Source organism: Centruroides vittatus, unplaced genomic scaffold, assembly GCF_030686945.1.
Source record: "Centruroides vittatus isolate TY-2023 unplaced genomic scaffold, ASM3068694v2 contig_377, whole genome shotgun sequence".
NCBI classification, from domain to species: Eukaryota; Metazoa; Arthropoda; class Arachnida; order Scorpiones; family Buthidae; genus Centruroides; species Centruroides vittatus.
In genome coordinates, this window is record NW_027122198.1 from 3,223,039 (window position 1) to 3,250,440 (window position 27,402).

The 27,402-nt window shown below is 30.7% G+C and overlaps 1 protein-coding gene across 1 annotated transcript in view; it reads left to right on the forward strand.

The window, feature by feature from the left end:
• Positions 1-27,402, forward strand: part of LOC136975674 (HORMA domain-containing protein 1-like) — a 185,771-nt gene that overhangs the window by 74,049 nt on the left and 84,320 nt on the right. Inside the window, exons 7-8 of the mRNA XM_067270779.1 lie at positions 7,423-7,580; positions 11,506-11,620. Of these exons, the coding sequence (XP_067126880.1) occupies positions 7,423-7,580; positions 11,506-11,620 (273 nt within the window). The remainder of the gene's footprint in view (positions 1-7,422; positions 7,581-11,505; positions 11,621-27,402) is intronic.

The following is a 27,402-nucleotide window of genomic DNA, read 5'->3' on the forward strand; positions in this document are numbered from 1 at the left end:
TCCTTGCTTTGTATCCAGGCAACATTAGATGACCAGATCAAACAGGAGATCCATTATTCAACTTAACACTTTGTCTTGACTTCAACTGAATGCTGTTGATCAAACTTTAAAACTTTTGCTTGTATTTCGAGCTATGCTGTTTCCTCTTCTGACATCAAGAATTTTAATGACCATAACACAGTGTTTTTTCTTTTACCAAAAGTGTTCTGTTTTCGTATTTTGTTAAAATTTTGTCATTTCTACAAGCATTAGAGTCAAAGCTTGATTTTCACTATTGACATGTCACCCACATTCTGACTCATGAGTCTGCATTTATTCAGGACCTTGCAACATCACTCTTAATGTAAATTGTTTATTTTATATTTTTGAGACATGTTTGTTTTATACATTTTCTTTTCATTAACAAAATATTTTCTCAAATGAAATAAATTTTTGTACATTTACTGAAGGATATGGACTTAGTCAGGTACCTCATATATGCATAATTCAGAAGGGGTGTGAAAATGATTGAAGATGAAGTGAGGTTTAGGCATCTAATTTCTGTTCATAATGAGGAACTCATTGTGAAAGTGAAAGAACGTATACAAGAAGATTATTGTTGTGTGACTGTGAACACTTATGGAAGAGGATTTGCCATATTCTGTCTAACATGTCCAGCACCAGGTAGTTAGTTTCTTCTTCATGATAGCCCAGTTCACCAGACAATAGCAGTATAGAAATAGAAAACAAGTGTGAGGTTGTCAATATGGGGGAGTCCAAGGTCAGGATAGACAGAAGAGTGAGGAGTTGTATGCGAGTGTGATTGACACTAAGACAGACTCGACAATTACAACAAACCATTTATTTGATACAAAAATAACTTACAAAGTTTCTGCAATCTTAGAAATTCAAAGATGTCAATGACCTCTGTGTCTTCCTCTCTGCTCCAAAATAGTCTGAAATGAAGGAATGTCCTTGTTAGCATGTGAGGATTCCTCTGTCTCAACTGCTATGGGACAATGGAATTAACTTCTGGTGATGGGAAGATGTTGATCTAAGGAAGGCAGACAGTGACAAAAAAGAGACACAGACACATATGTGCTCCTGTGCACGCACACACACACACATGATGCACATGCAACAAATGGTTCTAACACTTAAGAAGCCATTGCATCCTTGTAATTTGGGGTTTTTGAAGGTTTTGTCCTCGACTTAAACATTTTGATTGGTTGTGACTCCTTCTTGCTAACTGATTGGTTATTTCTCTGTATACAGGTGAAATTAGACTCAATACAGGTTAATTAAATTAGACTAGTTGCAAGAAAGGTTGATTGTTAATGTCTAACACAATGTCAAAATTCAACAAGTCAGAGATGGTCGGATCTTGGGACTCACATTGCTTGTTTGTATCGTGTTTATCATACTAAAAAAAATATATTTCTGCCTCCTGTTTTTCATTCAAAAATATTTTAATGCAAATTTTAGTGAGTGGTTTTGATTTATCTGGTGCCTCACACTTATGTGAGGCTTCAGTTAAATCCAATTAGGGATAGGAGTAGGTCTAGAGCATCATACAAGTGTGAGACTCTGGACTTACTTCCTCCCTCCCTAATCAGCCACGCTACTCCCCAGATTTGTCTCTGTGATAATTTTATGTTCTTCAAACTGAACTTACCCATTGAAAGGGCACCTATTTGAAGGTGTTGAAGACATTTAAAGGGCTGTGACATCGAGTCTTTAAATTAAGCCACATAACAAGATGTGAGAGATCATTCTGTTTTTGCTAGATTGTGGCACTTGCTGTCAATGTTCCCTCTAATTTTTATTGTAGATGAGCAGAACATATACTTCTCTGAACAAAAAATTTTTCTGAGCATATATATATACAAAATCTTTTTTTTTTTTCTATAAAAATTAAAAATAGTCCGTAAAATACAGTAATTAAAGACGCTACGGATTATAAGACACCTGAATTTTGGAGGCAATTTTTCGAAGAAAAAAAAATGTGTCTTATAGTCCGTAAAATACGGTAATTATAAAGTAGAGATTAAAATTCATTTTAAAACATACTTCCATACAAAATATTATCTTTTGTCAATGATTTAATGTATTTAATCAAAATATATGTAGCAATAATCATTGTTATAGACAAAGTGAGAAATAAGTAAACAACAATTCAAATCATTGTGCACGCTTGCTTGTGCGGCACATAAATTCTCATGCGCAGCAACAATTTGAGCAGTGCGTGGCCATGCAGCCACACAGCTTAGAGGGAACATTGCTTGCTGTAACATTTCAGGAGGAAGGTACCTTGAATAAAATATATGTTACACTCAAGTGTTTGGTTTAAATTTTATTTTGTAACTTCAGTCTTATTATATAATTATTGTCATTATATATTAATCATTACCAGACTTCTAAACCTTTGTTTTGTTATTCACTTCAGTATTTTTCTCTAAGCAAATCACTCGGACAGGTCAATTTTACTCTCGAGGGGACATCTTTTTAAATAAAGTTTTTACGATTCTGAATACAACAGACAACAATAAATTTTAAAAACTCATTTATTTTGTATTAACTAAACAAACATTTATTTCGAAAAAAATGTTTGTTTAGTTAATATTCAGAATCGCAAAAACTTTATTGCATAAGATGTCCCCTCGACAGTAAAATCGACCTGTCCAAGCAATTTGCTTGGACGAACACGAACACTCTGCCATTTCGTTTTCGCTGGCCCACCCTGTATATTAATCATTACCAGACTTCTAAACCTTTGTTTTGTTATTCACTTCAGTATTTTTCTCCAATTAAGATGATGATCATCATCATCTTAAAAAAAGGGAAAATAAAAGTAAACAGTGAATAAAAAATTGGAGAAAAATACTGAAGTGAATAACAAAACAAAGGTTTAGAAGTCTGGTAATGATTAATATATAATGACAATAATTATATAATAAGACTGAAGTTACAAAATAAAATTTAAACCAAACACTTGAGTGTAACATATATAATGATGATGATGATGATGATCATCATCATCATCATCATCATTCAGTTGTTGCCAACTCTTGGTCACCGTATGGATAATGATTCTCCAAAGCTGTCTGTGCCTGACAGCATCCTTCAGCTGCCACATTGTCATGCCACAATCAGCTTTTTTTTTCAAAATATGGCTTCCCAAAAATACCACAATCCTTTTACTTTCCTTGGAACATTGAAAAATGCAAAAAAAATTCTGGGGTATTTTTCTGTATATATGGATGTTTGTGTGTGTGGGGAGCACAGTTTTGTTTACCCTCTTTGAAGCTTAATAATGCCTGTGCTTTTTGTTGAAAATTTCTGAAATTTTGCAGGGAGGTTTGTGTATTAGGGGATCAATGCTATTAAATTCTGGTGGTTTAAAGTCAATGTAGTGATGAGATAGAGGATTGTGTCATATCTTGAGTAGAGTCAGACTTAATGACGATTTTATTCGTTATTAACATTTATAAATTTTTATGAAACCTATCCCTACCCTCAAAATTAAGCTTTCTGTCATTTTATAATAATTAAAAATATAGAAATTTGCAATAATGAAATATTATGATGGGATGATACCACATATAAAGTTTTAAATGTTGGTGGAAAAGTTAAACAATTCATTTCTGGATTTTTTTTTGCTATATCTCCAAAAGGAAACTCTTTTCACAAAAGTCCATACTGAAGCAAACTCTGCTCCTGTAAACATTGAATGGCATTTAGCACATGTGCCGTTTGTCCTTGTGTCACTTTGCACGCACATCATCATAGTCTTTTGCATTACATGTAGATAACAAAAGAGAAGAACACCTTAGTACAGTATCTACTTTATAATACATATTAATAGTTTTAACATTATTCCAACAATAAAAATAATATGAATTAGAATGGAAAAATGTTTGGTAGATTTACTTTGTGGTTCACATAATAGTTTGATAATCGGGCTACAATTTGAAAAAATTGTAGATTTATAAATTCCCACTGTCCATATGTCTGCTCTTCCTTAATCTCAAGAACAAAGTTTGACAGATGGAAGTCGAGATTGGATATGGAAAGCCTAAGTGCAGGAGGCTCCAATTAACTGTATACAAACTTCTGGTTTGCAGTGGAAGTCACGTTATTTCAATTCAAAAATTTTCTCCTAAAGGAGTTAGTTAGATGACTGGCATAGCTCTATTGCTAGCAGGAAAAGTGTGATGTACAGAGACAAGATACTACTAATTTGAGGTGGAGAACATATATTTTAAATTAAATAAAATTTAAAATATGATTAAAAATGATAGCCCAGTATTGTGATGATGTTACAATACATTTAATTTCTATCAATTTATCTATTAATGTTTTCTGGCATATAGTTCTTAAGTGAAAGTTTTATGACTAAGAAAAATTATTAATTATGCAAATATTTATAAATACCAGGCATCCCATGTATAACACGGTAGTTATGTTTTGAAAAAGTGCTGTGTTATGCAAATCCGTGCTATAAGAAACAAAGAACTAATGCAAAACATAGGGTTATAAGTTAACAAAATTATACTAATCTTTTTCGTTACTAAGAGAAATATGTTTATTAAAGCAATCAATAACTAACTAATAATCACAATTAAAAATACTGTATTACATATTGATATTGATATTAATTTTATTTAAATGAGACTGTTTTTTTTCACAAAGTATCATCATCTGAGCTTTTTTGTTGATCTTGATCAGAAATATCAGCAACATCTTCATTTTTTTTATTTTTATCATAATTCTTTATGAATGACAAATTAAAATAAAAATGTGTTGTTAATTAAAAGTTTGTTCTAAAGCAGGCATGTCAAAGATACGGCCCACAGACCAGTCATGGCCTGTGAGACAATTAGTTGCGGCCCATGCCTAAATTCAATAATGCTGTTTGTTTATTTTTTTTATTATCTTTATACCAAAGAAAATGTGATATTTTGTATTTAAGCAAATAATATTTAATAAACAAAATTGTTGAACTCAATTATTATTGTTTTTATTTTTATTTATTCTTTTTACAGGTAGGCCTCCTACAATGCGGTACCTTTACAACATGTTTTCACTCCAACGTGGATGTAAAAACGTGGAAATTTTCTTACAATGCGGTACTTTTACAACACGGTTTAGGGTATTTAGAAACAAATTATCTTTTACATAACAGAAAAATCGCAACAGATCACATAAGTGCAGTGGAACTTGATGAAACAAGCTCAAATCTTGAAATAAGGCCAGTCAAACATTTTTGAACAACTATAAAAAGTGACAATGAGGACTGAATTTGTGAGCATAACATTATGTTTCTGTTTGATTTTGACTTGAAATCATAATCTTTTTAGTTTTTATATGAAGATGAATTTTATTTAAGCTTTTAATATACAAAAATTTAAAAAATGATGAAAATGTTACACCATAAAAGGCAGTTTTTCTCTTTTTAGAACTGAATCCCAGTTTTTGTATTAAGTTGGTGTCTCCTATAATGCTATTTCCCACAACGCGGTATTTTCAAGGAACGTATCTACTGCGTTAAAGTATTACTAAGTACAGATAGGCTTCCTACTTGTACTTAGTGATATTTATTTGATTTGATTTATTTTTGTGTTTAATTTCTTGTTTACATTATTTTTTCTGTATTTCATCTTTTGAATTTCAAATTAAAGTTTGTCTTGGCAAGATCATTTATTACATAATTTTCACTATTTTGCATATAAAATGCGTGTTTTCAATATATTAGTAAATTACGGTTTATGCTTGTATTTTGATTCTTGTGATTCTTATTTCTGGATCAGTTTACAGACCTGCTTCAGACCTGTAAATTTGCCGAAAATGTTTATTCTATGATTAAAGTTATTGCTGGAAAAGTACAAATGGTTTTTTTTATTTTATTGTGAGATCTTGGGTTATTAGAAAGGAATTTTTTGAGTTGGCTATACTTTTGGGCTACGTTTTAGAAAATTTTTGGCTACAAAAGCTAAAAACATCTGTCCCGCTGTCATAGTCAAGACAAAAAATTGGCACTTAAACAGTTTGAGTTTGACACCCCTGCTCTAGAGGGTCACATTTGTTCAGTCAAGTACTGAGAGATTTTTTTCTAGAATTTGTGTTCAAATATGGAATTGTTTGAGTTGGGAACTGTTTGAATACCAAGATACCACTGTATTTCATTTGTCATTTTCGTGAATGAAGTAATCATTTGTAGGTAAGTAATACCTATGGTTAAAATGTTTAATAATACCTAAAAATCTAAAATCTTTAATCTTTAATCTTTGTGTTTAGTAATTTATTTAATCTATAAAAAGAAAACACAGTGACAGTCTTTAGGGTGAAAGTCTGAAAACAACGACAATGGCACATGGTTGATAGGACAAGGAAGAAAAATTGCATTAATTTTCCTATCAGTTTTCATTAAAGTAAACCTGATGAAAAGCACAAAATAATTTGAGAATTTTAATATTCTAAAATCTGTGGGCAAATTTGGACATGCTTACTTGAATAAAAAAAATATTGAATAATGAAGTTTATACTTAAAAATTGTGAAATTTTGTAAGGAGAATTTCCAAAACCATGTTGGAGTGAAACCAGAAGTCGTGTTGTACGGGGGATTCCCCAATTTTCAAACTGTGTTTGAGCGAAACCATGTTGTAGAAGTACTATGTTGTACGAGTATTTCCATGTATTTTTAAAAGTACAGGTATCCACCTGTACTTTTTAAAAGTACAGGTATCCACCTGTACTTTTAAAAATACTGAAGGAACTTAAAATACAATTTATTAAAATTCAAACATTTCAAACATATATTATTTATCTTCAGGAACATTAACTTGTTCAGCAGATAACATTTCTGTTATGTTTTCTTTGAACAGATCTAGTTTGACCATTTTTTAAATGCCAAATTTTTTAAAACAAATTAGGAAAATAAATAAAAGAGCATAAATTATGTATAAATTAAACAAAATAAAATTAGCAAAATAACCTCAATAAATTATTTTACATTGTAATTTATTGAGTTAATGAATATTTATATTCCAGTAACAGGAAGTCAGTTTCTTTTGCTTTGTTTATTTTCTGTCTCAGTTCTATCAGATGTTAATTTTTGTTTAACAGTAATTAATTTATTAAGATAAATTTTTTAAAACTGTTCAAATCAAAATTATATATTCCAAACAATACCTGAAAATGTGTGACTACTACATCAGGATTTAGATTTTTAGAATAGAATTAAATTTTAATAAATTTTATTTTAATGTTTTTAAAGAACTTTAAAACAATATTCATTACATTAGGAGTTGGATTAATATTTTGTATTGTGGTAATTTTATATATTTTTTTTCATGTCAAAATTGAATATCAGTTTTTATAACTCTGTTTATTAGATTCATTTTCTGAATTAATTATTTACAGTTAATATATTTTTATTTATAGCAATGATGAAAAGCTTGCTTCTGTATCTAATAATAGTATTACTCTTACAAAAAAAGCAACTTTATCATTATTAAGAACAGTGATTTTGCTAATGCAGAATCTTAAACCATTACCTGAAACAGCATATCTTACAATGAAATTGTTATATTATGATGAAGGTAATTTTTCAATATATTTTTATGATTTTTAATAATTTATTTCATTCTTTCTTTTACATAAAATAACTTCTATAATATCTGTGATGTTTGGAAAAAGTACATGAAAGTGATACTAAGATACAAAATAATAGTTAAATAATTTCTTTGACTACATAAATTACAGTGACATTCAGTTAATCCAGCATCATCAGGACTGATGTGGTGCCAGGTTATTGAACATGCAAATTTATTGATTGGTGGAAGTTTTTCCATTTTTTTCATCCCCTAGACACAATATTATATATCTTCACATGTATAAATCTGCATTTTATTTTTGTTTAACATGCCATTTCAATTTCTCCATGCTATTCCTACATTGAAACAGGAATACTCTATATGTACTTTGTGCTTTGTATACTTTTATTGCATATAAATACAAACTCTAATTATCAAAGTACACGAACAGTAATCTACTGTAGCTGCTTTCATGATAATTACTGATTCCAAGTGTGGTGAATATTTTTGCTTCTCTTATCAAACCTGTGCACTAATGTCATTAAAAAATCATGCATGAGCTACCTAGTTTTATATAGTGCAGTATTATGTTGTCTTGGTATTTGTCATCTCTAAAAGGAGAACCCAGACCCCTTTCCAAGAACTGCATGTTTTGACCACTTTTACACAAAAATCTTAACTCCAGACCTACCTAGTGTATTGATATCTCTTCAATGATGAGTTCAATATGCCAGCTTATTGGGTTTACCAGCATACCAGATGTCAAGTCAAAGGAATTTCACAGTACCTAACAATAGTTCTTTTTCAAAAGAAAAAAGGCAAGTTTTGGTGCATGACCATCAGTGTCACAGTAATGTCAGTTCAAAGAAAACTTATTGTCACCTTATTTTCACAATCAAGCACAAGTGTGGCCTTATGATGAACTGAATGTTGCAATAATAATTTGTTTGTTTGAGTATGGTTTTATAAATAACATAATAAATGACATAGTCAAAATGGAAAATTTCAACAGATATGTGATATTTTTAATTAAGGTGAATATAGATGATATTTTAGCAACATAAAAGTAAAATTTATTTATTTATTACAATAAATTACATTTTTCTTTATATCAATGGCCATGCATCAGAACTTTCTTAGTGATGCCACTATCTTTTTGATAGAAATAAATAGCAGTTTAAAAATTCCATAAGTACTTTTATTCTTTATTAAAAGTATTTAGTAAAGAATACAGTAAAGCATTATATGGTAGACTTTTGATAAGTCAAACTTAACTCGAATTTTATTTTTGTCTCAACTCCTATGGATTCAGTACATTTTGTGTTATAAGTCAAATTAGTTTTGAGGTCATATTTACTAACTCAAAACTTAAGATCTGGAGAATTTATTTTATTTCTGTGATTTCTTTTGCATTTTTAAAGGGATGGATGATATCACAGAGCTGAAGATTGGTATTGTATAAAATTATGCTGCTGATTGCACAATACAAATTCAAAATTTTAATGTTTTGTGCGTAATGTAACAATCTTATTCTTAAATGCAAATTGACCAATCAAATTTTGGTACTTAGAATTGTTAGTTTTTAAAATTTGCTAGTTGTTAATGACCATTTTCACTTTAAAGAAGATAAAAAATGGTGAATAGGAAAACTAAAGATTTTGTAAATAGCAGGAAAGGCCATGACAAATACCATGGAGAAAAAAACAAGAAGAAAAATCAGAAATTGCAAAAGAATCAGACATTTTGTTGAGTACTCTCTCTGCCTATCTGGAAAGCAAGGAAAGGATTTTAGAAAGTTTCAACGAACAACAGAATTAGAACAGAAATGAAAATATAAATGTGATTATTTAGATGTACTTAGTCATTGATCCAGTTATCCAGTGGAAGTTAATTACATTATTAACTCATTCTGTTACAAAGCAATAGCACAATTAAAATAAGAAAATAATGCTGCTAAACTTTATTTTGAGTCAAAAATCTTTTGTTTGTAATAAAAATAATCATAGTGTTGGGTATAAAAATCAATATAATTATTTTTTACTTGCAGCATCTCTGCTAAATACATATTTATGCTAAATATATATCTGAATTTATAGGAAGTCCAACATAACTAATTATTCCATCTTGTTAGTCCAACACAACAAACCACAGTAACTACTAATAGATGCAAGATTCAAAGACTAATATATCAATATATACAGTCATTTTCAGTCATATTTTGGTTTGGATAGAGCAACATTCCAATTAAAGTAATTGAAGTAAAGATGTATTATGTTGGAGACGTGGCATCATCATACACAATGCCAGATAGGCTTTTAGACAGATGGTTAGACAGATAGATCAAGAAGAGCAGGAAGAAAAGAATCCAGATATGTTTGGGGAGAGAAGAAAACTGGTGCATTATGTGAGTCATTGAAAGGAATAAGTAAGCTAGGATTGTGGGTAAGGAAGAGGTATTTGCAAGAGGTCTTGAAGAATACCAAGGAATAAGAAGAGTACTTTGTTTATTTAGTGTTTTCATTACAGGATTTTCAAAGGAATCATATAAATATTATCTAATTACACAAAGTATGTTTATATTAGTAAAATAATTAAATGTTTTATAGTAATTTCTGTGGGAAACTTGAGTTACAAAAAAGAACATAGTATGATTGCACTACTTTATTCTTTCTAAATTTCATTCTCAGTTTATTTTAAACTTAAGTTCCACTTTCTTATTGCAAGTTTTATTCACAAAACATCTTGAAATTCTATTTTTTCTTTTTTGTAAATATTTGAATTTTCGTGTTATTTCAACATAAAATTTACAGTAAAATCTGTGAGAAACTTGTGAAAATGGGATGTTTACATTTACTCCAGCAATATTGTCAAATTTTTCACACAAAATAGCCTGTATAAGACATAAGCTGTGAGACATGAATGGAAAGCTATGGGCATTAAATATTGCATCAAATTTATATATAGATATTTATTGTTCCTATATGTTTTAGTGAAAAGAATCCACTGTTTCTTTGAACTGAGATAGGATCCTGTAACTGGGGTGAGTATCATTATAAAAGACTTTTCCTATAGACTACACTTTGATAGAAAATTTTCAGCAAATAAAAAAAGAAAAAACTTGCTGTACCCTATTTTACTGAAACTTCAAAAAATATATTTTGTTTCTATTTTATGTTGCATTTTATTCATTTAAGTTTTCAGGCTGTCTACTTTGGTTTTAAAAGATTACTTTGCTTCTCTGGTCATTGACATGTTTTAAAAAAATATATTATTGAAAATTCAAATAATTCACTGTTAATTATGACTAAGAGAAATGCAAATAGTTCAAGAGTATTGAGTTCAAGCAAGTAAACCACCCAAGACAGTATCTAAAAATTTGCATTTTTAGTGAAAAAAGTTTTTGTAGAGTATGTGTACTTATATATATCATTTTCCATGTTGTTTTTACTTTTATTTTGTAGCAAATATTAAGTCTAGATTGAAAATTGATTAAAAAAAAAGTGTGCTTGCATTTTGAAGCAATGACCAATTTCTTATTCCAGCCTGCCTCAGATGGAAAATCATCCCAAGTTAGAAAGTTCATAGAATCTTTTGCAATTTTAGTTTTCATGAATATATTGGACTACATTCAGAATGCTTGTTTTTATGTTCTTTATTCTTTTATAAATTTCTGAACAAGTGCTATTAAGAGTATTCAGTATCATTTTATTTTCCTTTGTACATATATTAATAATTATAACTAATAATAGAATATGTGCATATGTTTTTAACAATATTTATTAACATGATATATGAACATTTCTATATTATTTTATGCTAATCTTGAAAGATTAGCATAAAATAATATATTATTATAAAATTTCTATGAACATTTCTATAAAATTCATTATTTATAATTAAATATTTAAAAAAAAGACATATCTGTTTTCAGTAACACCTGCAGATTATGAACCACCTGGATTTAAACCTGCCGATTCCCCATATTTTTATTTTAAATCGGATCCAATTAATATTAAAGTTGGTGATGTTTTAACACCTTTTCATAGGTAAGATAATTATTTATACTTCATTAATTACTATATATTTTACATAAAGATGTAAATTTATATTTTTAATATATAAAGAGTGCTGAAAGCTTGTGAATGTTTTCTATGCAATTGCAGGGCTTAAAGTGACTCACTTATTTAGCTTTTTTTCATAGCTCCTCTCTTTTTTAGCTTTTTCTGAGAAAAACTCACTTTTTTAGCTTTTTTTACTTCCCATGTGAATTTTTTTTTTTTCGTAAATGCGCTCAGGAGAGAAATAGTGACCAGCACGCACCCATACACCTTATGGACTGTGCATGACACGATAAGGCACTGTCGTCAGCGCCGGATTAAGCCTCTAGCGGGCCCTAGACAAAATTTAAATTGGGGCTCCATTTAAATAAGTTGCTTCTAAACAAATCTTATATAATGTGACATTAGTGTAGCTAGCATAGGTGACACCTGGTGCGGATATCGTGGTGTCACCCCAACTCACACCGTAGTGTCACCCTTTTTAACTCTTTTATAAAACACTATTGAATTGTAATATCTTCGCACTCGAGCAACTTGAACGCTACATGGAATATGCGATGTCGTGACGTATAAGTTTAGATTTAGAAAATAAATCATAACCATACATCAGTACTACCACGAGAGGCGGCCCTAGGAATATTTCTAGATGGTGCGAGAGATCTGGTGGCACACATTACTTCTGACTCATGGGTGGCTGCTGACCTTTTTTTTTTAGATAATGGCTAGTCGAGCGGAGCTTAGTAGGAATTGTTAAATACAGCCTTTTCTGTCCTATCGAATTTCTTAAATAATTTTTAACTCGTTTTGAAACAGAGAAATCTTCTGCACTGAAGCCGGGCCCCTCTGAATTATGGGCCCTAGACATTTGTCTACTTTGCCTATTCAATAATCCGGCCCTGACTGTTGTATACACATGTAGTGTGCATGTATATAGACTAACAAAACAAAGAGTTTCCCAAAGCTTGATATTCTGCACATGCTGTAGGAAAATGTGTGTGGGTTCTCCTTGCTTGTATTCTTCTGAAATACCAATCTCCGCAGCGCTTCAATACAATCACACTGCATTAAGACATAAGTACACTTCTACTTCGGCGTTAAGAGTGATTTTTATGCGGCATTATTTTTAGCATTTGTATTTATTTAAGTGCAGTGGACAAAAGAAAAAAATAGATTTTATTTAATACTAACAGTAGAAACTCATGTTTTTACTTCTACTGGAGTTTAGGCTTTTATTTCAACCTCAACCGTTTAGTTACGAAAAGTGGGGAGATGGGCGTCACGTGATTGCATACCAGACTTTTTACAAGTTTCCTTACCTTAAAAGTTTTATATTTTTTCTCAATTTTAATTATTATTAATTAACTTCTTTTGGCGGATTCTTATATATTTGTATTATCTGAAGTTGCAGATATAAATGCGTAAAACTTAATTTAAAAAATTGTTTTTCTTATATTTTAAAATTCAAAAATAAATTAAATATTATCAGAAATGCTAAACTGTGTGTTTTACAATATCATTGCGAACAGATATAGCCAATTATTTTATAAACATATTTATTATTTTAATTTTTATAAATTATTTAATTTGATGCAACATGATAAATTACTGTGGCACGTTAATTAATATGGAGGCGAGACTCAATTCAATTACTTTTTCATTTTAGATGTTAATTACAGTGTTATTTTAATGTAATTTTATACATAATGTATGTTTATTACGATTAATAAATCTATATAGGAATAATAAAACAACGCGAATATAAAAATAAAAAGTGTGCGTTGCATCTCAATCATTTGTAAGCGAAATTTTATAATTTTTAATTTTTAAAAAATGAGATTTTTATTTATAATTTCTGTAATTTGATCTATAAATGCAAAAAACTAAACTTATCAAATATCAACTCTCTATAAATAATTTTATCATTTACTTATTAATGTCAGATTTGTTAAATTTCATGGGATTGTATTATTTTTCAACTTCAGGGTAGTAGAAAGCTTTATATATTTTCTCCCGTGAAAGTAATAAATTCTGCTGGTTCCCTACTATGAAGGACAACAAACTGCTAAACATTTAATTACATTGTTTTCATAAACTCTCTTCTCTGTCAGTTGTGGGTCAAATGACTAACAAATTGTTTTATTGTATTCAGGGGAATAGATTTGGAGATTAGTATTACCAGTAATTAATTCTGTAATTTTATTTTTAATCATTTAAAAAATATTGATAAAATTACCAAATAAATGTTTGAGTCACAATTACTAGTGGTATTGCTACGTAATGAACATGCAACCCACTGATTCTGCCAGAAGTTATTTTTTTTTCTTCTTTAATTACAGTTTTTTTATAAAGAAATCAAAAAATGTACCCTGAAATAAATGGCATTTGAAATTTGGCATATTATATGGAAACACATTCTGGTAGTTATGTTACTATTCCATTTGCTTTGCTGTGTAATGGTGGGAATTCCGTACGGGGCACATGAAAACTTAATGCAGGCTTGTTCTGGCTTAATGCAGTCTTACTGGTCACTTTTCTGGAGTATAAACTCAGCCTAACCATTTTCATATTTAATCTTATCAGTCCACTTAATAATCAATCTAATATCATATGCAATGTTATTGATACAAAATGTGTGTGTGTTTGTGTGTTTTTTCAATAATGCCTGTTTTAGTTCACTTTAACACTATTAGCTTTTTTAGCTTTTTTTTCAGTGTGAACTCTCTTTTCTCACTTTTTTTCATTGCCATGACTGTTTTAAGCCCTGCAATTGAATTCTCTATAAGTACAAACATTAAGCCTGAAATTATTTAATTTAATTATAATTGGGCTGCAATTTTCAAATTGCAGATCTCTACATTTCTGCTATCATCTGTCTGTTTTTCATTAATCTCGAGAACAGAGCTAGACAGATGAAAACTGAGACCAGATATGGAAAGCTTAGGGATCTGAGGACCCAATTAATTATATATAAACTTTTGAAATCACATGATTTTAATTCAAAATCTTCTCGAGTATGGAGTTAGATAGATGACTAGCACGACTTCATTGTTATCAGGAGCAAGACACAGCTAAAATTCAGACCAGATGTAGAAAGCTTGGGTTTGAAGACCCCAATTAACTATATGTGAACTTCCATTCTGGACTGTAAGTCATGTGATTTTTTAAATTAAAAGATGATTAAAAGTTTTCATTTACATTAAGTTTTTATGTCATTTTCTTCAGTGGAATATTATTATTATGATGTATGTAGGATATATTCCAACATTAACTATATATACCAGTGCCTAGTACTATCTAGACCAGAGTCAAGACATAACTAGAAAAGAAACAATTGGTGCTATCTGTAGGGTCCTGGCATCCTGATACAATTAAATTGAGTGCCTTTTATTTAAAAAAAGTTAGTTTTGAGGTTAAAAATTCAAAACACATATTTTTTAATATAAAATCACCTACTTTGAAAAATACATATATTAACAACATAGCTAAAGTCACAAAACACAAAAATGCACATAAACTAGAATTACAGATACATAAGCCTCTGATTACCGGCAATGAGCTATTATAACTAGAGATGTACAACAAGAAAAATTGCACAATGAGAAGAATCATTTAATATTTAATGGAAAAAAATATGAAAAATTAAATGATTTAAAAGTTTGCTTTTTTTGATTTTATAGATGCAAATTCATCAAAAATATCTCTTGTTTCAAGTTTCTCACAGATATCATCTTCTATTGCAATAATTGACAGTCCAACCAATCTTTCTTTGCAGTATTAGATCTTAGATATGTTTTAAATAGTTTGTCTTAAAAGTGATTGCTTGTCATTTGCTACTGAAACTGCAAGTGCCAAAATATTTGAAGAAGAATTGTTAAATTGATAAGAATACTTTCTAAATTAATGTATATATACATTACAATATTTTCAATGTGTCTAAACAGTCACTATCCTGTAAGATGCTTTTTGAAATTTGCATTTTATTATATAATTATATAATAAAATATACAAAAATGATCATGAGGAAAACAATATTTGTGCTGTCATTTTTCATACATGAAATGTATAAACTGTGATGACATAAAAATCCTTTTCTTTATCATCAGTCAGTGCAAGTTGTAAATCATCACAGTGTTTACTTAAAGTGTTCTCATCCATATCAGAAATTTTCTTGAAACTGGATAAAAACTGAAATATGTTAAAGTGACTTGTGAAAAGATCAAACCTTTTGGCCAAAAAATTTATAATGTCCACAATTGGAAGAAAAATATATAAATTTAAACTTGTGAGCACTATGTTGGCCTTTCTTTAATACTAGACTTGTTACATCATCACTTGACACAAAATTAGTCTTAGCCTTAGCCTTAGCCAAAATCACTTTATGGTGACAATTATTAATTGTACAGTGAATCATTTTATTGTTTTAACAGAGAATAAGTTTATTATTTTATTGTTTTAACAGTGTCTTATATTATGTACAGTCAAACCTGTTTTTATGTGGTCTTTTTTGTGTGATTTTTTTAATGCGATTTTTTTTGGTGCGGTATAGTTGGCGACTAGTCTCGTGCGATTTGTCATGTCTCACATAAAAAAAACAACAACTAACCCGTTATATATAAAGACCAACAACTGCCGAATTATCGGGCTAGCAAAATGGCTATAGTAATATTAATAATTTAAGTTAATTTGGTACTAGAGTTAGGTGTTAGGCGCCATCTCTTGCTAAATTTAATAATTAGAATTTTAATTAAATAATTTAAATAAATTTAGGCTTAACTGGAAGAAAAGAATCGGCCCGAAGCGGGATTCGAACCCGCAACTTCTGCTATCCGTGCAGACACGTTACCAGTTACGCTACCCGGACCTTCGGTCCGATCCTCCCCTTCCAGTTGATATAAGATTACCGTATGACCATCGACGGCTATTACAATGCCGGCTGGGGACACATTAATTGCCCATGTCCTCCCAAAGGCACTCAACCAGCCATCGCAAACCCCGGCAAGGCATATACATATAAATAAACAACAACTAACCCGTTATATATAAAGACCAACAACTGCCAAATTATCGGGCTAGCAAAATGGCTATAGTAATATTAATAATTTAAGTTAATTTGGTACTAGAGTTAGGCGTTAGGCGCCATCTCTTGCTAAATTTAATAATTAGAATTTTAATTAAATAATTTAAATAAATTTAGGCTTAACTGGAAGAAAAGAATTGGCCCGAAGCGGGATTCGAACCCGCAACTTCTGCTATCCGTGCAGACACGTTACCAGTTACGCTACCTCGACCTTCGCCTAACTTTAGTACCAAATTAACTTAAATTATTAATATTACTATAGCCATTTTGCTAGCCCGATAATTCGGCAGTTGTTGGTCATGTCTCACGTTGACTTATTATAGCTAAATAAACTTATTATAGCATAAATGAACTTATTATAGTAATATTATTGCATGAATATGCGAAAAATGAAATAATTTATTTTTTAAGTCAACAAAACACCACCTGGACAAAAATATGTAAAACAGACGATAGACGAGACGATGCAGTCAAGTGCTGACATCTGTTGTCAATAAATTCTATTTCGTACGGTTTTGAGTTATTTTCTATGTAAGACTTTTTTTATGCAGTCAATAGGGACCGCATAAAAAAATATTTTTTTAATTGTGTTGCGAAAACTATTTTTTATAGCCACTCGTGAAGTTTCCGATTTTTTTTATGCGTTTTTTTTTATGCGGTCCCTATCCACCGCATAAAAACAGGTTTGACTGTATACTGTTTGTTTTACTGCTTGTTTTAATTATACTACTCTATGCATCGATTCACCAAGTGTAATGTAAGTTTACAACATTTCTATTTATGATATTTGCATTATTTTAAAATCGTTAACATCCTGTTAATATTATAGCAAACACTTGGAACTTTGATCTGTAATCAATGATTTGTCATTGGTATTTTACCAAATGCCATGATTTTATTGTACATTTCGTAAATGTGGTAGTATCAATTTCGTAAATATGTAAGTTGAATTACAACCTTAAATTTTTACCGTCAACGTAATCTAACTTGCTTGTTTTATTTTCTAAAATATGGTTATACTATAAAAAGCTGATGATGGACTTAAGGTCTGAAGTGCATTATTTTTGAAAAAGAAAGTGATTTTCTAAGGCTGATCTTGTCAAGTGATGGTGTAATAAGTCTAGTATTAAAGAAAGGCCAACATAGTGCTCGCAAGACTAGACAAAAAGTGTATCATAGTATGTAAATTTTAAGTTACTTTGCAGATCAATTGGCACAACGTACTGCTTTTAAACTCTGGAGAAATTTCTAAATCTAATGCTATCTTTTTTGCAAATTCAAGTACAACATTCAAATTTTCATCCAATTTAAATTCTTTAGTAAAGTTGATTACATTATTTAATGCATTTCAATTATATTTGTTTAGATTCTGAAGCATTTTACTTACTACATTGAACCTGCACAAAATTCTACACCAGATAAGTCAGTGGTTCTCGAACTTATTATGCCCATGGACCCCTTCTCATAGCAAAAACCTGACCATGAACCCCAAGTGAAATAACTCTATACAACTGCATTATAGCAAAATTTCAAATTTAATTTTGATATCTTGTATGGTGAATGGTGATGTAAAAATAAAATATAAATAAAACATTTTTATATTTAAAGTAGTATTTATTCAAATTATAAATTTTGTTTTAAAATACAAAAGCACATTATTTTTTAATGAGATGAGAGAATCTGATGGGATGATATGAGATTATTTATGTTCGGCTCAATGTTTGTGAGTAACATTCGTAAGTCTCCACAAGTACTAATTTGCAGTCAATTTCTTTTTTCGTGATGAGGGGTTCATAACTGCACTAAATCCACGCTCTACTAAACAGGAAGACGGGAAAGCAATCAACAGCTTCTGTACAGTGGCCCATAATGCAGGATATAAAATTGGTATCTGTTTTTGTAACTAGAATTTCTAGTATCCTTGTTCCATTGGTTTCAGCTCCTCATTTGTGGATAATTCAATAAGTTCCTCCTGTATTAGTATGGCTTCATCTGAGTTTGTGGGTCTACTTACAAAAGGGTCCAACACCCAATTGGGGATGTCCAAGTGAAGAATATCTTCAAATCTTTGGCTGGGGTCAGAATGAAGATCCGTTAAGTGTTGACAATAAACAAGCAAATCGTCATCTTGTTTTTGCAATTTTGAAAGATTTGGAAACTGAGAGCATTCTCCTCTCCCCAAGTTTTGTTTGTATAAAAAGGTTTTGCAACAAATGCAGATATTATATTTTTAGTTTTGATTAAATTTAATTGATCACCATGTAACTTCAAATTGGTTTCATTAAATTTGGCAAATAAGTCAGTCATATGCTATATCATTTTTTGAATTAATTGAATTGAGCTGCAAATCATTGTCTTTGTTGTCCAAGAATTCCAACACTGAATCAGAGTGCATAAAATCAATCCAAACATGCACCTTTAGATAACCAACAAACTTCCGTGTTAAGTAGTAAATGATTATAATCTTCATCATTTTCTAAACAAAGTTGAGCAAATAATCTTTCATTTAAGGCATTCCTTTTGATTTTATTAATTGCCCGAATGACATAATCTAGTGAGCCATGCAAGTGTTCACTAAGGTTTTTGGCAACTAAATGGTGTCAGTGAATGACACAATGTACAGATAATATATTCGGTTTAGCTTGTTTCAAGTATGTCAGAAAGCCTTGGTGTCATCATACCGTTGCCGGAGCATTGTCAGTAGCAACAGAGAGGATATTACTCAAGGGTATATCTTTTGTGTCAAAAAATGTTTTTAATTCATTAAATATTGTTTCACCTTTTGTATCAGTTTCCAAACATTTGGCAAATAACAATTCTTGGGAAATATTCTCATCTTTTACAAATCTTACATAAGCTAAAAGTAATGCTTTGTTTCCTGGCAAAGTTGACCTTGTCAAGCTGTATAGAGAATTCAGATGCTTTTAAGTACTCACATAAAGAATTTTCTACAGACTGAGCCATTTCGTCAATCCTTCTTTGCATCATATTATTACTCAATGGAATTCTTCTTATAATATCGGAAGCTGGTTTATGCAGCACAGTGCATATTACCTCACTTACAGCTGGTAGAATGAGTTCTTCACCAATGGTGTGCGGCTTTCTGGACTTTGCAATCAGTAAAGAAATTTATAAGAAGCATGCAGTCCATTATCGTCTTGCTCAGATGTTGTCGTAAAGACTTATTTCAATGATGGTGTTTTCAAATATTTTTCTTTGATTGTTTTAAAAAAGTTAAATCTTTATCTTTTTTGTCACTATGGACTTTCGTCAAATGTTCCTTAAGCTTAGAAGGTTTCATGGATTTGTTTGACAAAGTTTTATTGCATAGAAGGCACATAGGTAAAGTACTATTTGTTGGTAATGGAATAAAGCCATATTTTAAATATTCAACACTATATTGTCTACATTTTTTCTTTGGCTCACTCATATTATTATCTGTAAAAAAGGGCACAAATTTAAGATACAAGAAAATAAAACAAATTATTTTTTTGCAAAAAACCACTATTTATTTATAAAAACTTTTGTTTCTTGTTTATTGCAAAGAAATAATTTATTTTAATTTGAAAATGGAATAATACTACAAAGTAACACTCGAATCAATTAATTATTTAAGATATAAGGGTAAAATTTTAAGTAATAATAAATAAATAATAAAATAAAATATTGGTAAATATTATATAATAAAACTATTAAATAAATTAACTTTGACAAAAGTATTGTGGTTGTATTCTATTCTATTTCATCAACCTCTACAGCTTTCTTCGACTCCACAGTCCTCTTTTTCCCTTTCTCAAATCTGGATCATTGTCCTGTCTTGCCGTCCACTCTGGGATCTTGACCAAGAATGGCTCTTCCGTTGGCAGTTTTGCCTCAGGCTTCCTCTTTTCTTTTGTTTTCTCCAAAATTCAGAGAAACGATAATCCCCCTATCCTTTTGTTCTACCAAGAGTTCTGAGAAGAGATAACCCCTCCTTAACCCGTGAGTTGCTAGGAATCGTTCTCTTACTTAGGTTGCATGGGTTTTATTTTGAAATTAATAAATTTTATCTATCGCATAGAAAAACTACAATTTTTCTGTTAAATTCTACGCTTTGTTTTCTATCTAGTAGTATAAATTACTTCTGTATTGACGAAATTGTCTTTTCAATATTTATTTTTACGTAATTTGATGAAAAAAACACAAAATAATAAACATATCAGATTTAAACTCGCTGTAAGTTATCTGACGTTTCACCGATTGTCGTCGGATTTGTTTGCAAATGGGTAAGAAAGATGACTCATTCATGTGAAGTTAGTAGAAATTCAGTACTACTACCAAAAGATTTTTTAATAGACCTTGTGTTACCCCTTACCATGAGAGTCAATAAACATTAATTGTTTTATGGCTCTATTAAGAAATGCTTTTTTCTGGGTTTCAAGTTGACTAATTGAAAAAGTTTTTATTTCGTTTTACTTGTAAGAATGTTGTCTTTAAGATTTAACAGATATTTTTGTTAGATTTTTACACATGAATTTTATTTTTAATTTTTTATCTGATATACCGTATATCTCGGCGGATAAGACGATAGTCGAATCATAAAAAAAGGCCCCAAAAATCCGGGGTCGTCTTATAGGACAGATACAAAAAAGAAAAAAAAAAAAATTAGATTGAAATTTATATAAATTAAAACTATTATAAAATAAAGCAAATTACTCACCAAGGTATTTAAAATTTTGGGTTAATGTTACCTTAGGTAGCCAGATGGCAGCTCATCTCTAATTCCAGCAAGGAAACAGTGGGATGCACATTCTAACCTAATCTATTCTAATAAATTACCATAATTATTAGCAACTAAATTATTAGAATAGGTTAGGTTAGGTTAGGTTAGAACGTGCGTCCCACTGTTTCCTGGCTGGAATTAGAGACAAGCTGCCATCTTGGCTACCTAAGGTAACATTAACCAAATTTTGCAAAATTCTCACATTTATCATCTAAGGCAAATAGCTCCTCAAGTACATCCTCACTTTTGTTGTTGAGAAGCTCATCATATGGGTCTAATTCTGTACCTAGGAAGTTGTTTTCCTCTTTGTCATCAGTATCCCATAACAAATTGTCCTCAGTGCCATCCAAGGCATTAGAAATTCCACACTTTTTAAAGGATTTGATCACTGTTTCCACTTTCACTTTTTCCCATGATTTGATCACGAGATCACACAGCACATCAAGTGACGCAGCCCGCAAAGCTCCACCTTTCATATACGACTTTTCACCACTCATCATCCAGTTATTCCAGTGTTCACGCATGTGATCTTTGAATGGTTTAATCAGAGAAACATCTAAAGGTTGTAGCATCGAAGTTAAACCACCCAGTATCTTGGCTACCAACAGCAATCTTAGTATTGTTCCATGCTAAGTGATTTTTAGTGTTCTCAGTTACGTGACTGTGAAACATATCCCACACCAACAAACTGTGCTGATTTTGTAGAGCACCTGGTCACCTCTGCCACACATTTTCCATCCACAATTTTACACCATTTTCGTCCATCCACCCCTTTTCATGAAAATGTATGAAAATGCCTGGTGGGAATTTTATTTTAGTAGTAGTTTTCCTCTTGAAAATGACCATGGGTTTTAACTTTGTTCCATCTGCCATGCATGTTAATAATACTGTAAACCTAGTCTTTTCATGGCCTGTACTTCTGACTTGAACAGTTTTTACGCCTTTTGTTTCCACAGTTCTATTGTTTATCATGTCGAAGTTCATCGGTGTTTCATCCATATTTCCAATATTAGATAATGGAAAGTTGTATTTTTGCCTCATATGAATAACAAACTTGTGAAAACTTGTGACTTTATGTTCAAGGTCTTTTGGTAATTTCTGTGCAATTTTTGTTTTCTGTTGTATTACCAGATTTTTTTCTGTTCATGAAACGATTGCACCAACCTACTTGTTGCTTTAAATTCTTTGCCTTGTTCTGGATTTGCCCGTGCCTACTTCAATGCATAAGCCCTAATCATGTTTCTTGTAACAACATAACAATTCTGCCTCTGTTCTTGTACCCATTCTGCAACGTTATTTTCTAAATCTGGCCAGCAAGCTAGTCCTCTCCTCATAGAACATTTTTTCATTGGCATTTTTTTAATAGCATCTTCATTTTTTTTCCAATCTCTTACCATCTTCTCTGTTATATCGAAAGCCCTTGCTGCAGCACAGTTGTTCGATTCTTTAGCCTGTTTTATGACTTTTAACTTGAAGCTTGCTTCATATTTCCTTCTTTTTGTTGGTTCCATGATTTTCTTTTCCCGCCTTTTTATTTTTGTCGTTCACATGTGGTCCTTTTCAAAACTTGTTTCAGTGTTGCCAGATATTGAAGCTTCTGCTTTTTGTGTTGCCAGATGTTTTTTTCTTTTACTCTGTTCAAAAAATTACAAATAGGACATAATTCTGTATACACTATACAGTGTTATTATCCAGATGATGATTGCTGATCTAAACTAAATTCATAGGTCATTGATAGTTTTGGGGTCATCTTATATGCTAAAACTATAAAACTTTGACGAAAATTTATACCTCGTCTTATCTGAAGGTCGTCTTATCCGCTGAGATATACGGTAGTTGTGTGTTAGGCTTAACTCGATCATCTAATACAGGCCTGATCTAATATAAAAAATTGACATCGCTCAAAATATTATAGAATCCATCAAAATTTTTTGGTGATACTTTAGATATAAATGTTTTCTCTGTACGAAATGAATCAGTCGAAAAAATAATGAGTGGACCATCAAAAATTTGGCAATTTACACATGTTCTCGATTCTGTAATTTGTTTTCTTCATAATATAAAATCTTCACATAATAATACTTAAAAAATGCATCCATATCAATACCTGAATGTTATCAAAATGCAATGATCAAAAATTTTATAATTTTCACAATTTGTATTATCATAATTTATTTTTGAGTTTTTTTGTTGCACGTTGTGTATCGTGCGACAAAAAAGTCGCTATGCGATCAGATGCAGCGACTTCATGAATAATTGTTAGTTATGTAGATTGGGCTAACTTTTTAGGTTTGTTTTGTTGTGCTGCAATGGAAAATGAATAAATAATAAATTCAGATTGTAATTAAAAGTATTTTTATCAGATTGATCTGGATTATTAAATTATAGAATAATGATAGCTATGCGATATGATTGTTGCATAGTTGTAACTATTTTCTTTATATCTAATTCTGTAATGTTTAGGGTATAATTAGCTAACTTCTAGTTTTTTTTATGAACGAGTAAGCATCTTCTCAGAATTGTCTACTGGGAAATTTACTGCAATAAGACAAGCGAATTTATAGTGATTGTTTACATTTGATTTCCAAGAACATTTCCGAGGAGGCAGGATACTTCCTGGCAATTTATAGCTAGACTGTTTTCACAAGTCTCTGATTAGTTAGTAAATGTGAAAAAAGGCAACTTGCATCACCTAATATACGAGGAATAATCATAAATGAATTATAAAAGTTATAAATAAAAATTATGTGATGGAAATAAAATAATAATTAAAATAATTAAAAATTAATAAGACATTACTTTTGAAAACAATATTATAACAAAAAAACAAAAATATAAATATATAAATAAATAACGATATCATATGATTTAATAAACACTGCGCAACATTGGGTTAGAAAGTTAGAAGATATTAATTTTTTCAGATTTTTTGAAAAATATTTAATATTAAAAAATTTTAACTAAAGTTTGCGTCAGGTCGGTGAGACTTGTGTGATTCACCTAAGGTTAAGGCAATAAGAGTTTATAAAGAAGTTTCTAGAAGGAAGTTATGACAAAAAGGGAAGAACAGAATATAAAGAAAATATAAAATATAACTAAAATACATATAACAATACGGCTGACAGCCACACATAATTTTACCTATGAATTTAATATACAAGGAGGTATCAAATGTGTTCAAAAATACTTATGTAATGTACTCTATCTTCGTAACAATAAAACAAAATTATACAACTTTCTGTTCAAAACTTGGAAAATTTGTTGTATGCACTTCACAAAACAGAATTAGATTGTTGATTAGATGCACAACTCATCTAGTGTCATATTTTAGACAAGTTATTACATTTAATGGCGAGATTCCATTCATGTTCAAACCTGCATAGATAGGCGGACCGCGGTCGGCTCGACTCTCACCATGTGATGTTTGTCATTACTTGTATTTTATGTACGTACCTATATACGTATATTTTACTCAGAATGTATTTACTCAGTAAAAATAGCTACCAATTTATTTATTGCTATTTATTTTTAACTATCCTAATAATGAAAATGGGTCACAGTTATTTTACTTTATATTAAACTTTTCGCAGTCTACGCATCCCCAAATTAATTTTAATTTGCCCCCTAGTGTCACTTTGGTATCAAGGACTCCTGGGGGTCCATAGAAACCACTTTGGGAACCACTGAGATAAGTGAACATGAAAATTCGTAATCATTCATTTATCATGCTTTTGATTTATATATTGTATTATTGCCAATTTGTATATTGTCATAAATTTCCAGAAAATAATCTAAACTTTCTCCAATAGTCTACCTAAGCAAATGAAGAGTGTCAATCTCTGTGTCCCATCAAGTATCTGATAAAGTTTTAAGTACAGTTTTAATGTATTTTTTCAGTACATTCCATCATTTAGCCAAAACACTAAAGAAATTTTAATGTCTTGTATTTAATGTATTGAAAGTTAATGACCTCATCCCTAGGAAAATTAGTGAAATTAAAACTCTCATTTTAAATACTGAGCATTCAAATAGACAAATTGCATCAATTGCAAGGGTTTCAAGGGCTTCTGTTGATAGAATTAAGAAGAAACTCGACACTAATGTGGATTTAATTTTGAACCGAAAGGGGAAATGTGGTCAAAAAAAAATTACTACACCCAGAGATAAGCGTCAAATAAGAATTATCTGTATGGAGAACAGAAAGACACCTCTGAAATTGTTGATAAAAAAGATTCAGGATGCTAATATAAATATATCACCAATGACGACTTGTCATCGTCTTAAAGAACTTGGGCTTGCGTGTCGGCGTCCCGCAAAAAAGCCGCGGCTTACGCCCACTATGATGGCAAAGCGATTGCAGTGGGCAAAAGATCACAGAAACTGGACTGTTTAAGACTGGGAAAAGGTAAATCTATGGTTTTATACCAAATTATAAATTAAATGCCTTTTTTTTTAACCATATTTTGAAGGTTTTAACGACTCTGCTGATTTTTTCATGTTTGTCTCTCTGACGAGTCTTCAATTCAGAGTTTGTAAGGAGATGAATTGGGGAGAAGTATCGCAATGACTGTATAGTAAGAAGAGTGAAACACCCTCTAAGCATTATGGTGTGGTCTGTCATCAGTAGCCAATGTACTGGCTGCCTGTACTTTGTAGAGGGCACAACAAGAAAAGATCAATATATGAAGGTCTTAGACGTCAAGATGCTTTCCAAGTTGAGGAATGGTATCCAAATGGTGACTTTTTGTTTATGCATGACTCTTCTCCTTGCCACAAGGCTTAAAAAGTCACGAAATACCTGGAAGATAAACAAATTGAGGTTTCGAAATGGCCCAGACCTTAATCCTACAGAAAACCTTTGGGAGCTGCTAAAGAGAGAAATTTCCAGGGCTCTTATCACCAACAAGCATCAATTGATAGAGCGTTTAATAGAAGTGTGGCACAGGAGTGAAGAAATAAAAAAACAAAAGCTTGAAATGCATACAAACTATGCCTAGAAGAATTGAAGCAGTGATTGCTACAAAAGGCGGTTCAACAAAACATTAAACATATTTTCCTACGTTTATTTTTAGTTCTAGAAATATAAATATAAACACCTGATTTATATTTTTGTTTTTTTAATAAGACCGCTTAGAAATAAGTAAATAAACAAATTTAGACATTTCTTTTAGTTTCATGCTTTTATTATGGTGTAAATTGAAAAAATGTATTTTTTACGTTGTGGTTCTAATAATATGATCACCCACTGTATGTGGCCAATCATGTCATTTTTCCTTTTCTCTATTGTTCTCAAAATCTGTCTCTTTTCTGTTGCCTTTTCCAAAACATCCTCATTCCTCTTTCTCTCCATCCACGACACTTGCATCATTCTTCACCAGCACCACACCTCAAAGGCCCCCAGTTTTCTTTTCTCTGCCATTCAGAGTGTCCATGTACAATGAAATGCTCCAGATGAAACTCTTAATGAATCACTTCCTAACATTGATTGATATATTTTTCAATAGAATGCCTGTTTTGTCTGTCATTTTCTATAGAATGCCTGTTTTGCTTGGGCTATTCTCGCTGTAACATCTCTTCTACTCCTTCTGTCTGAAATAATTGTACTTCCTAGATGTGTGAACTGATTGACTACTTCTATTTTATCACCATCCAAATAGATCTTCATTCCTCCTTGTTTCTTTTCTTTTGAAGTCTCATTATCTTTGTTTTTTCCTATTTATTCTCATCCCACATCATCATTTAAATTGTTCAATTAAATTTTCAAGAGCTATCTGTAGATCATCTACATTTGTTATCATTGCGATGTCATCAGTGAATCTTATAATGCTGTATAACTTTCCATTTACTTTTATACCTTTTGTATTAATAATATATGTTGAACAATAGTGGTGATAGTCCACAACCTTGTCTTACTCCTTTCATTACAGTAGA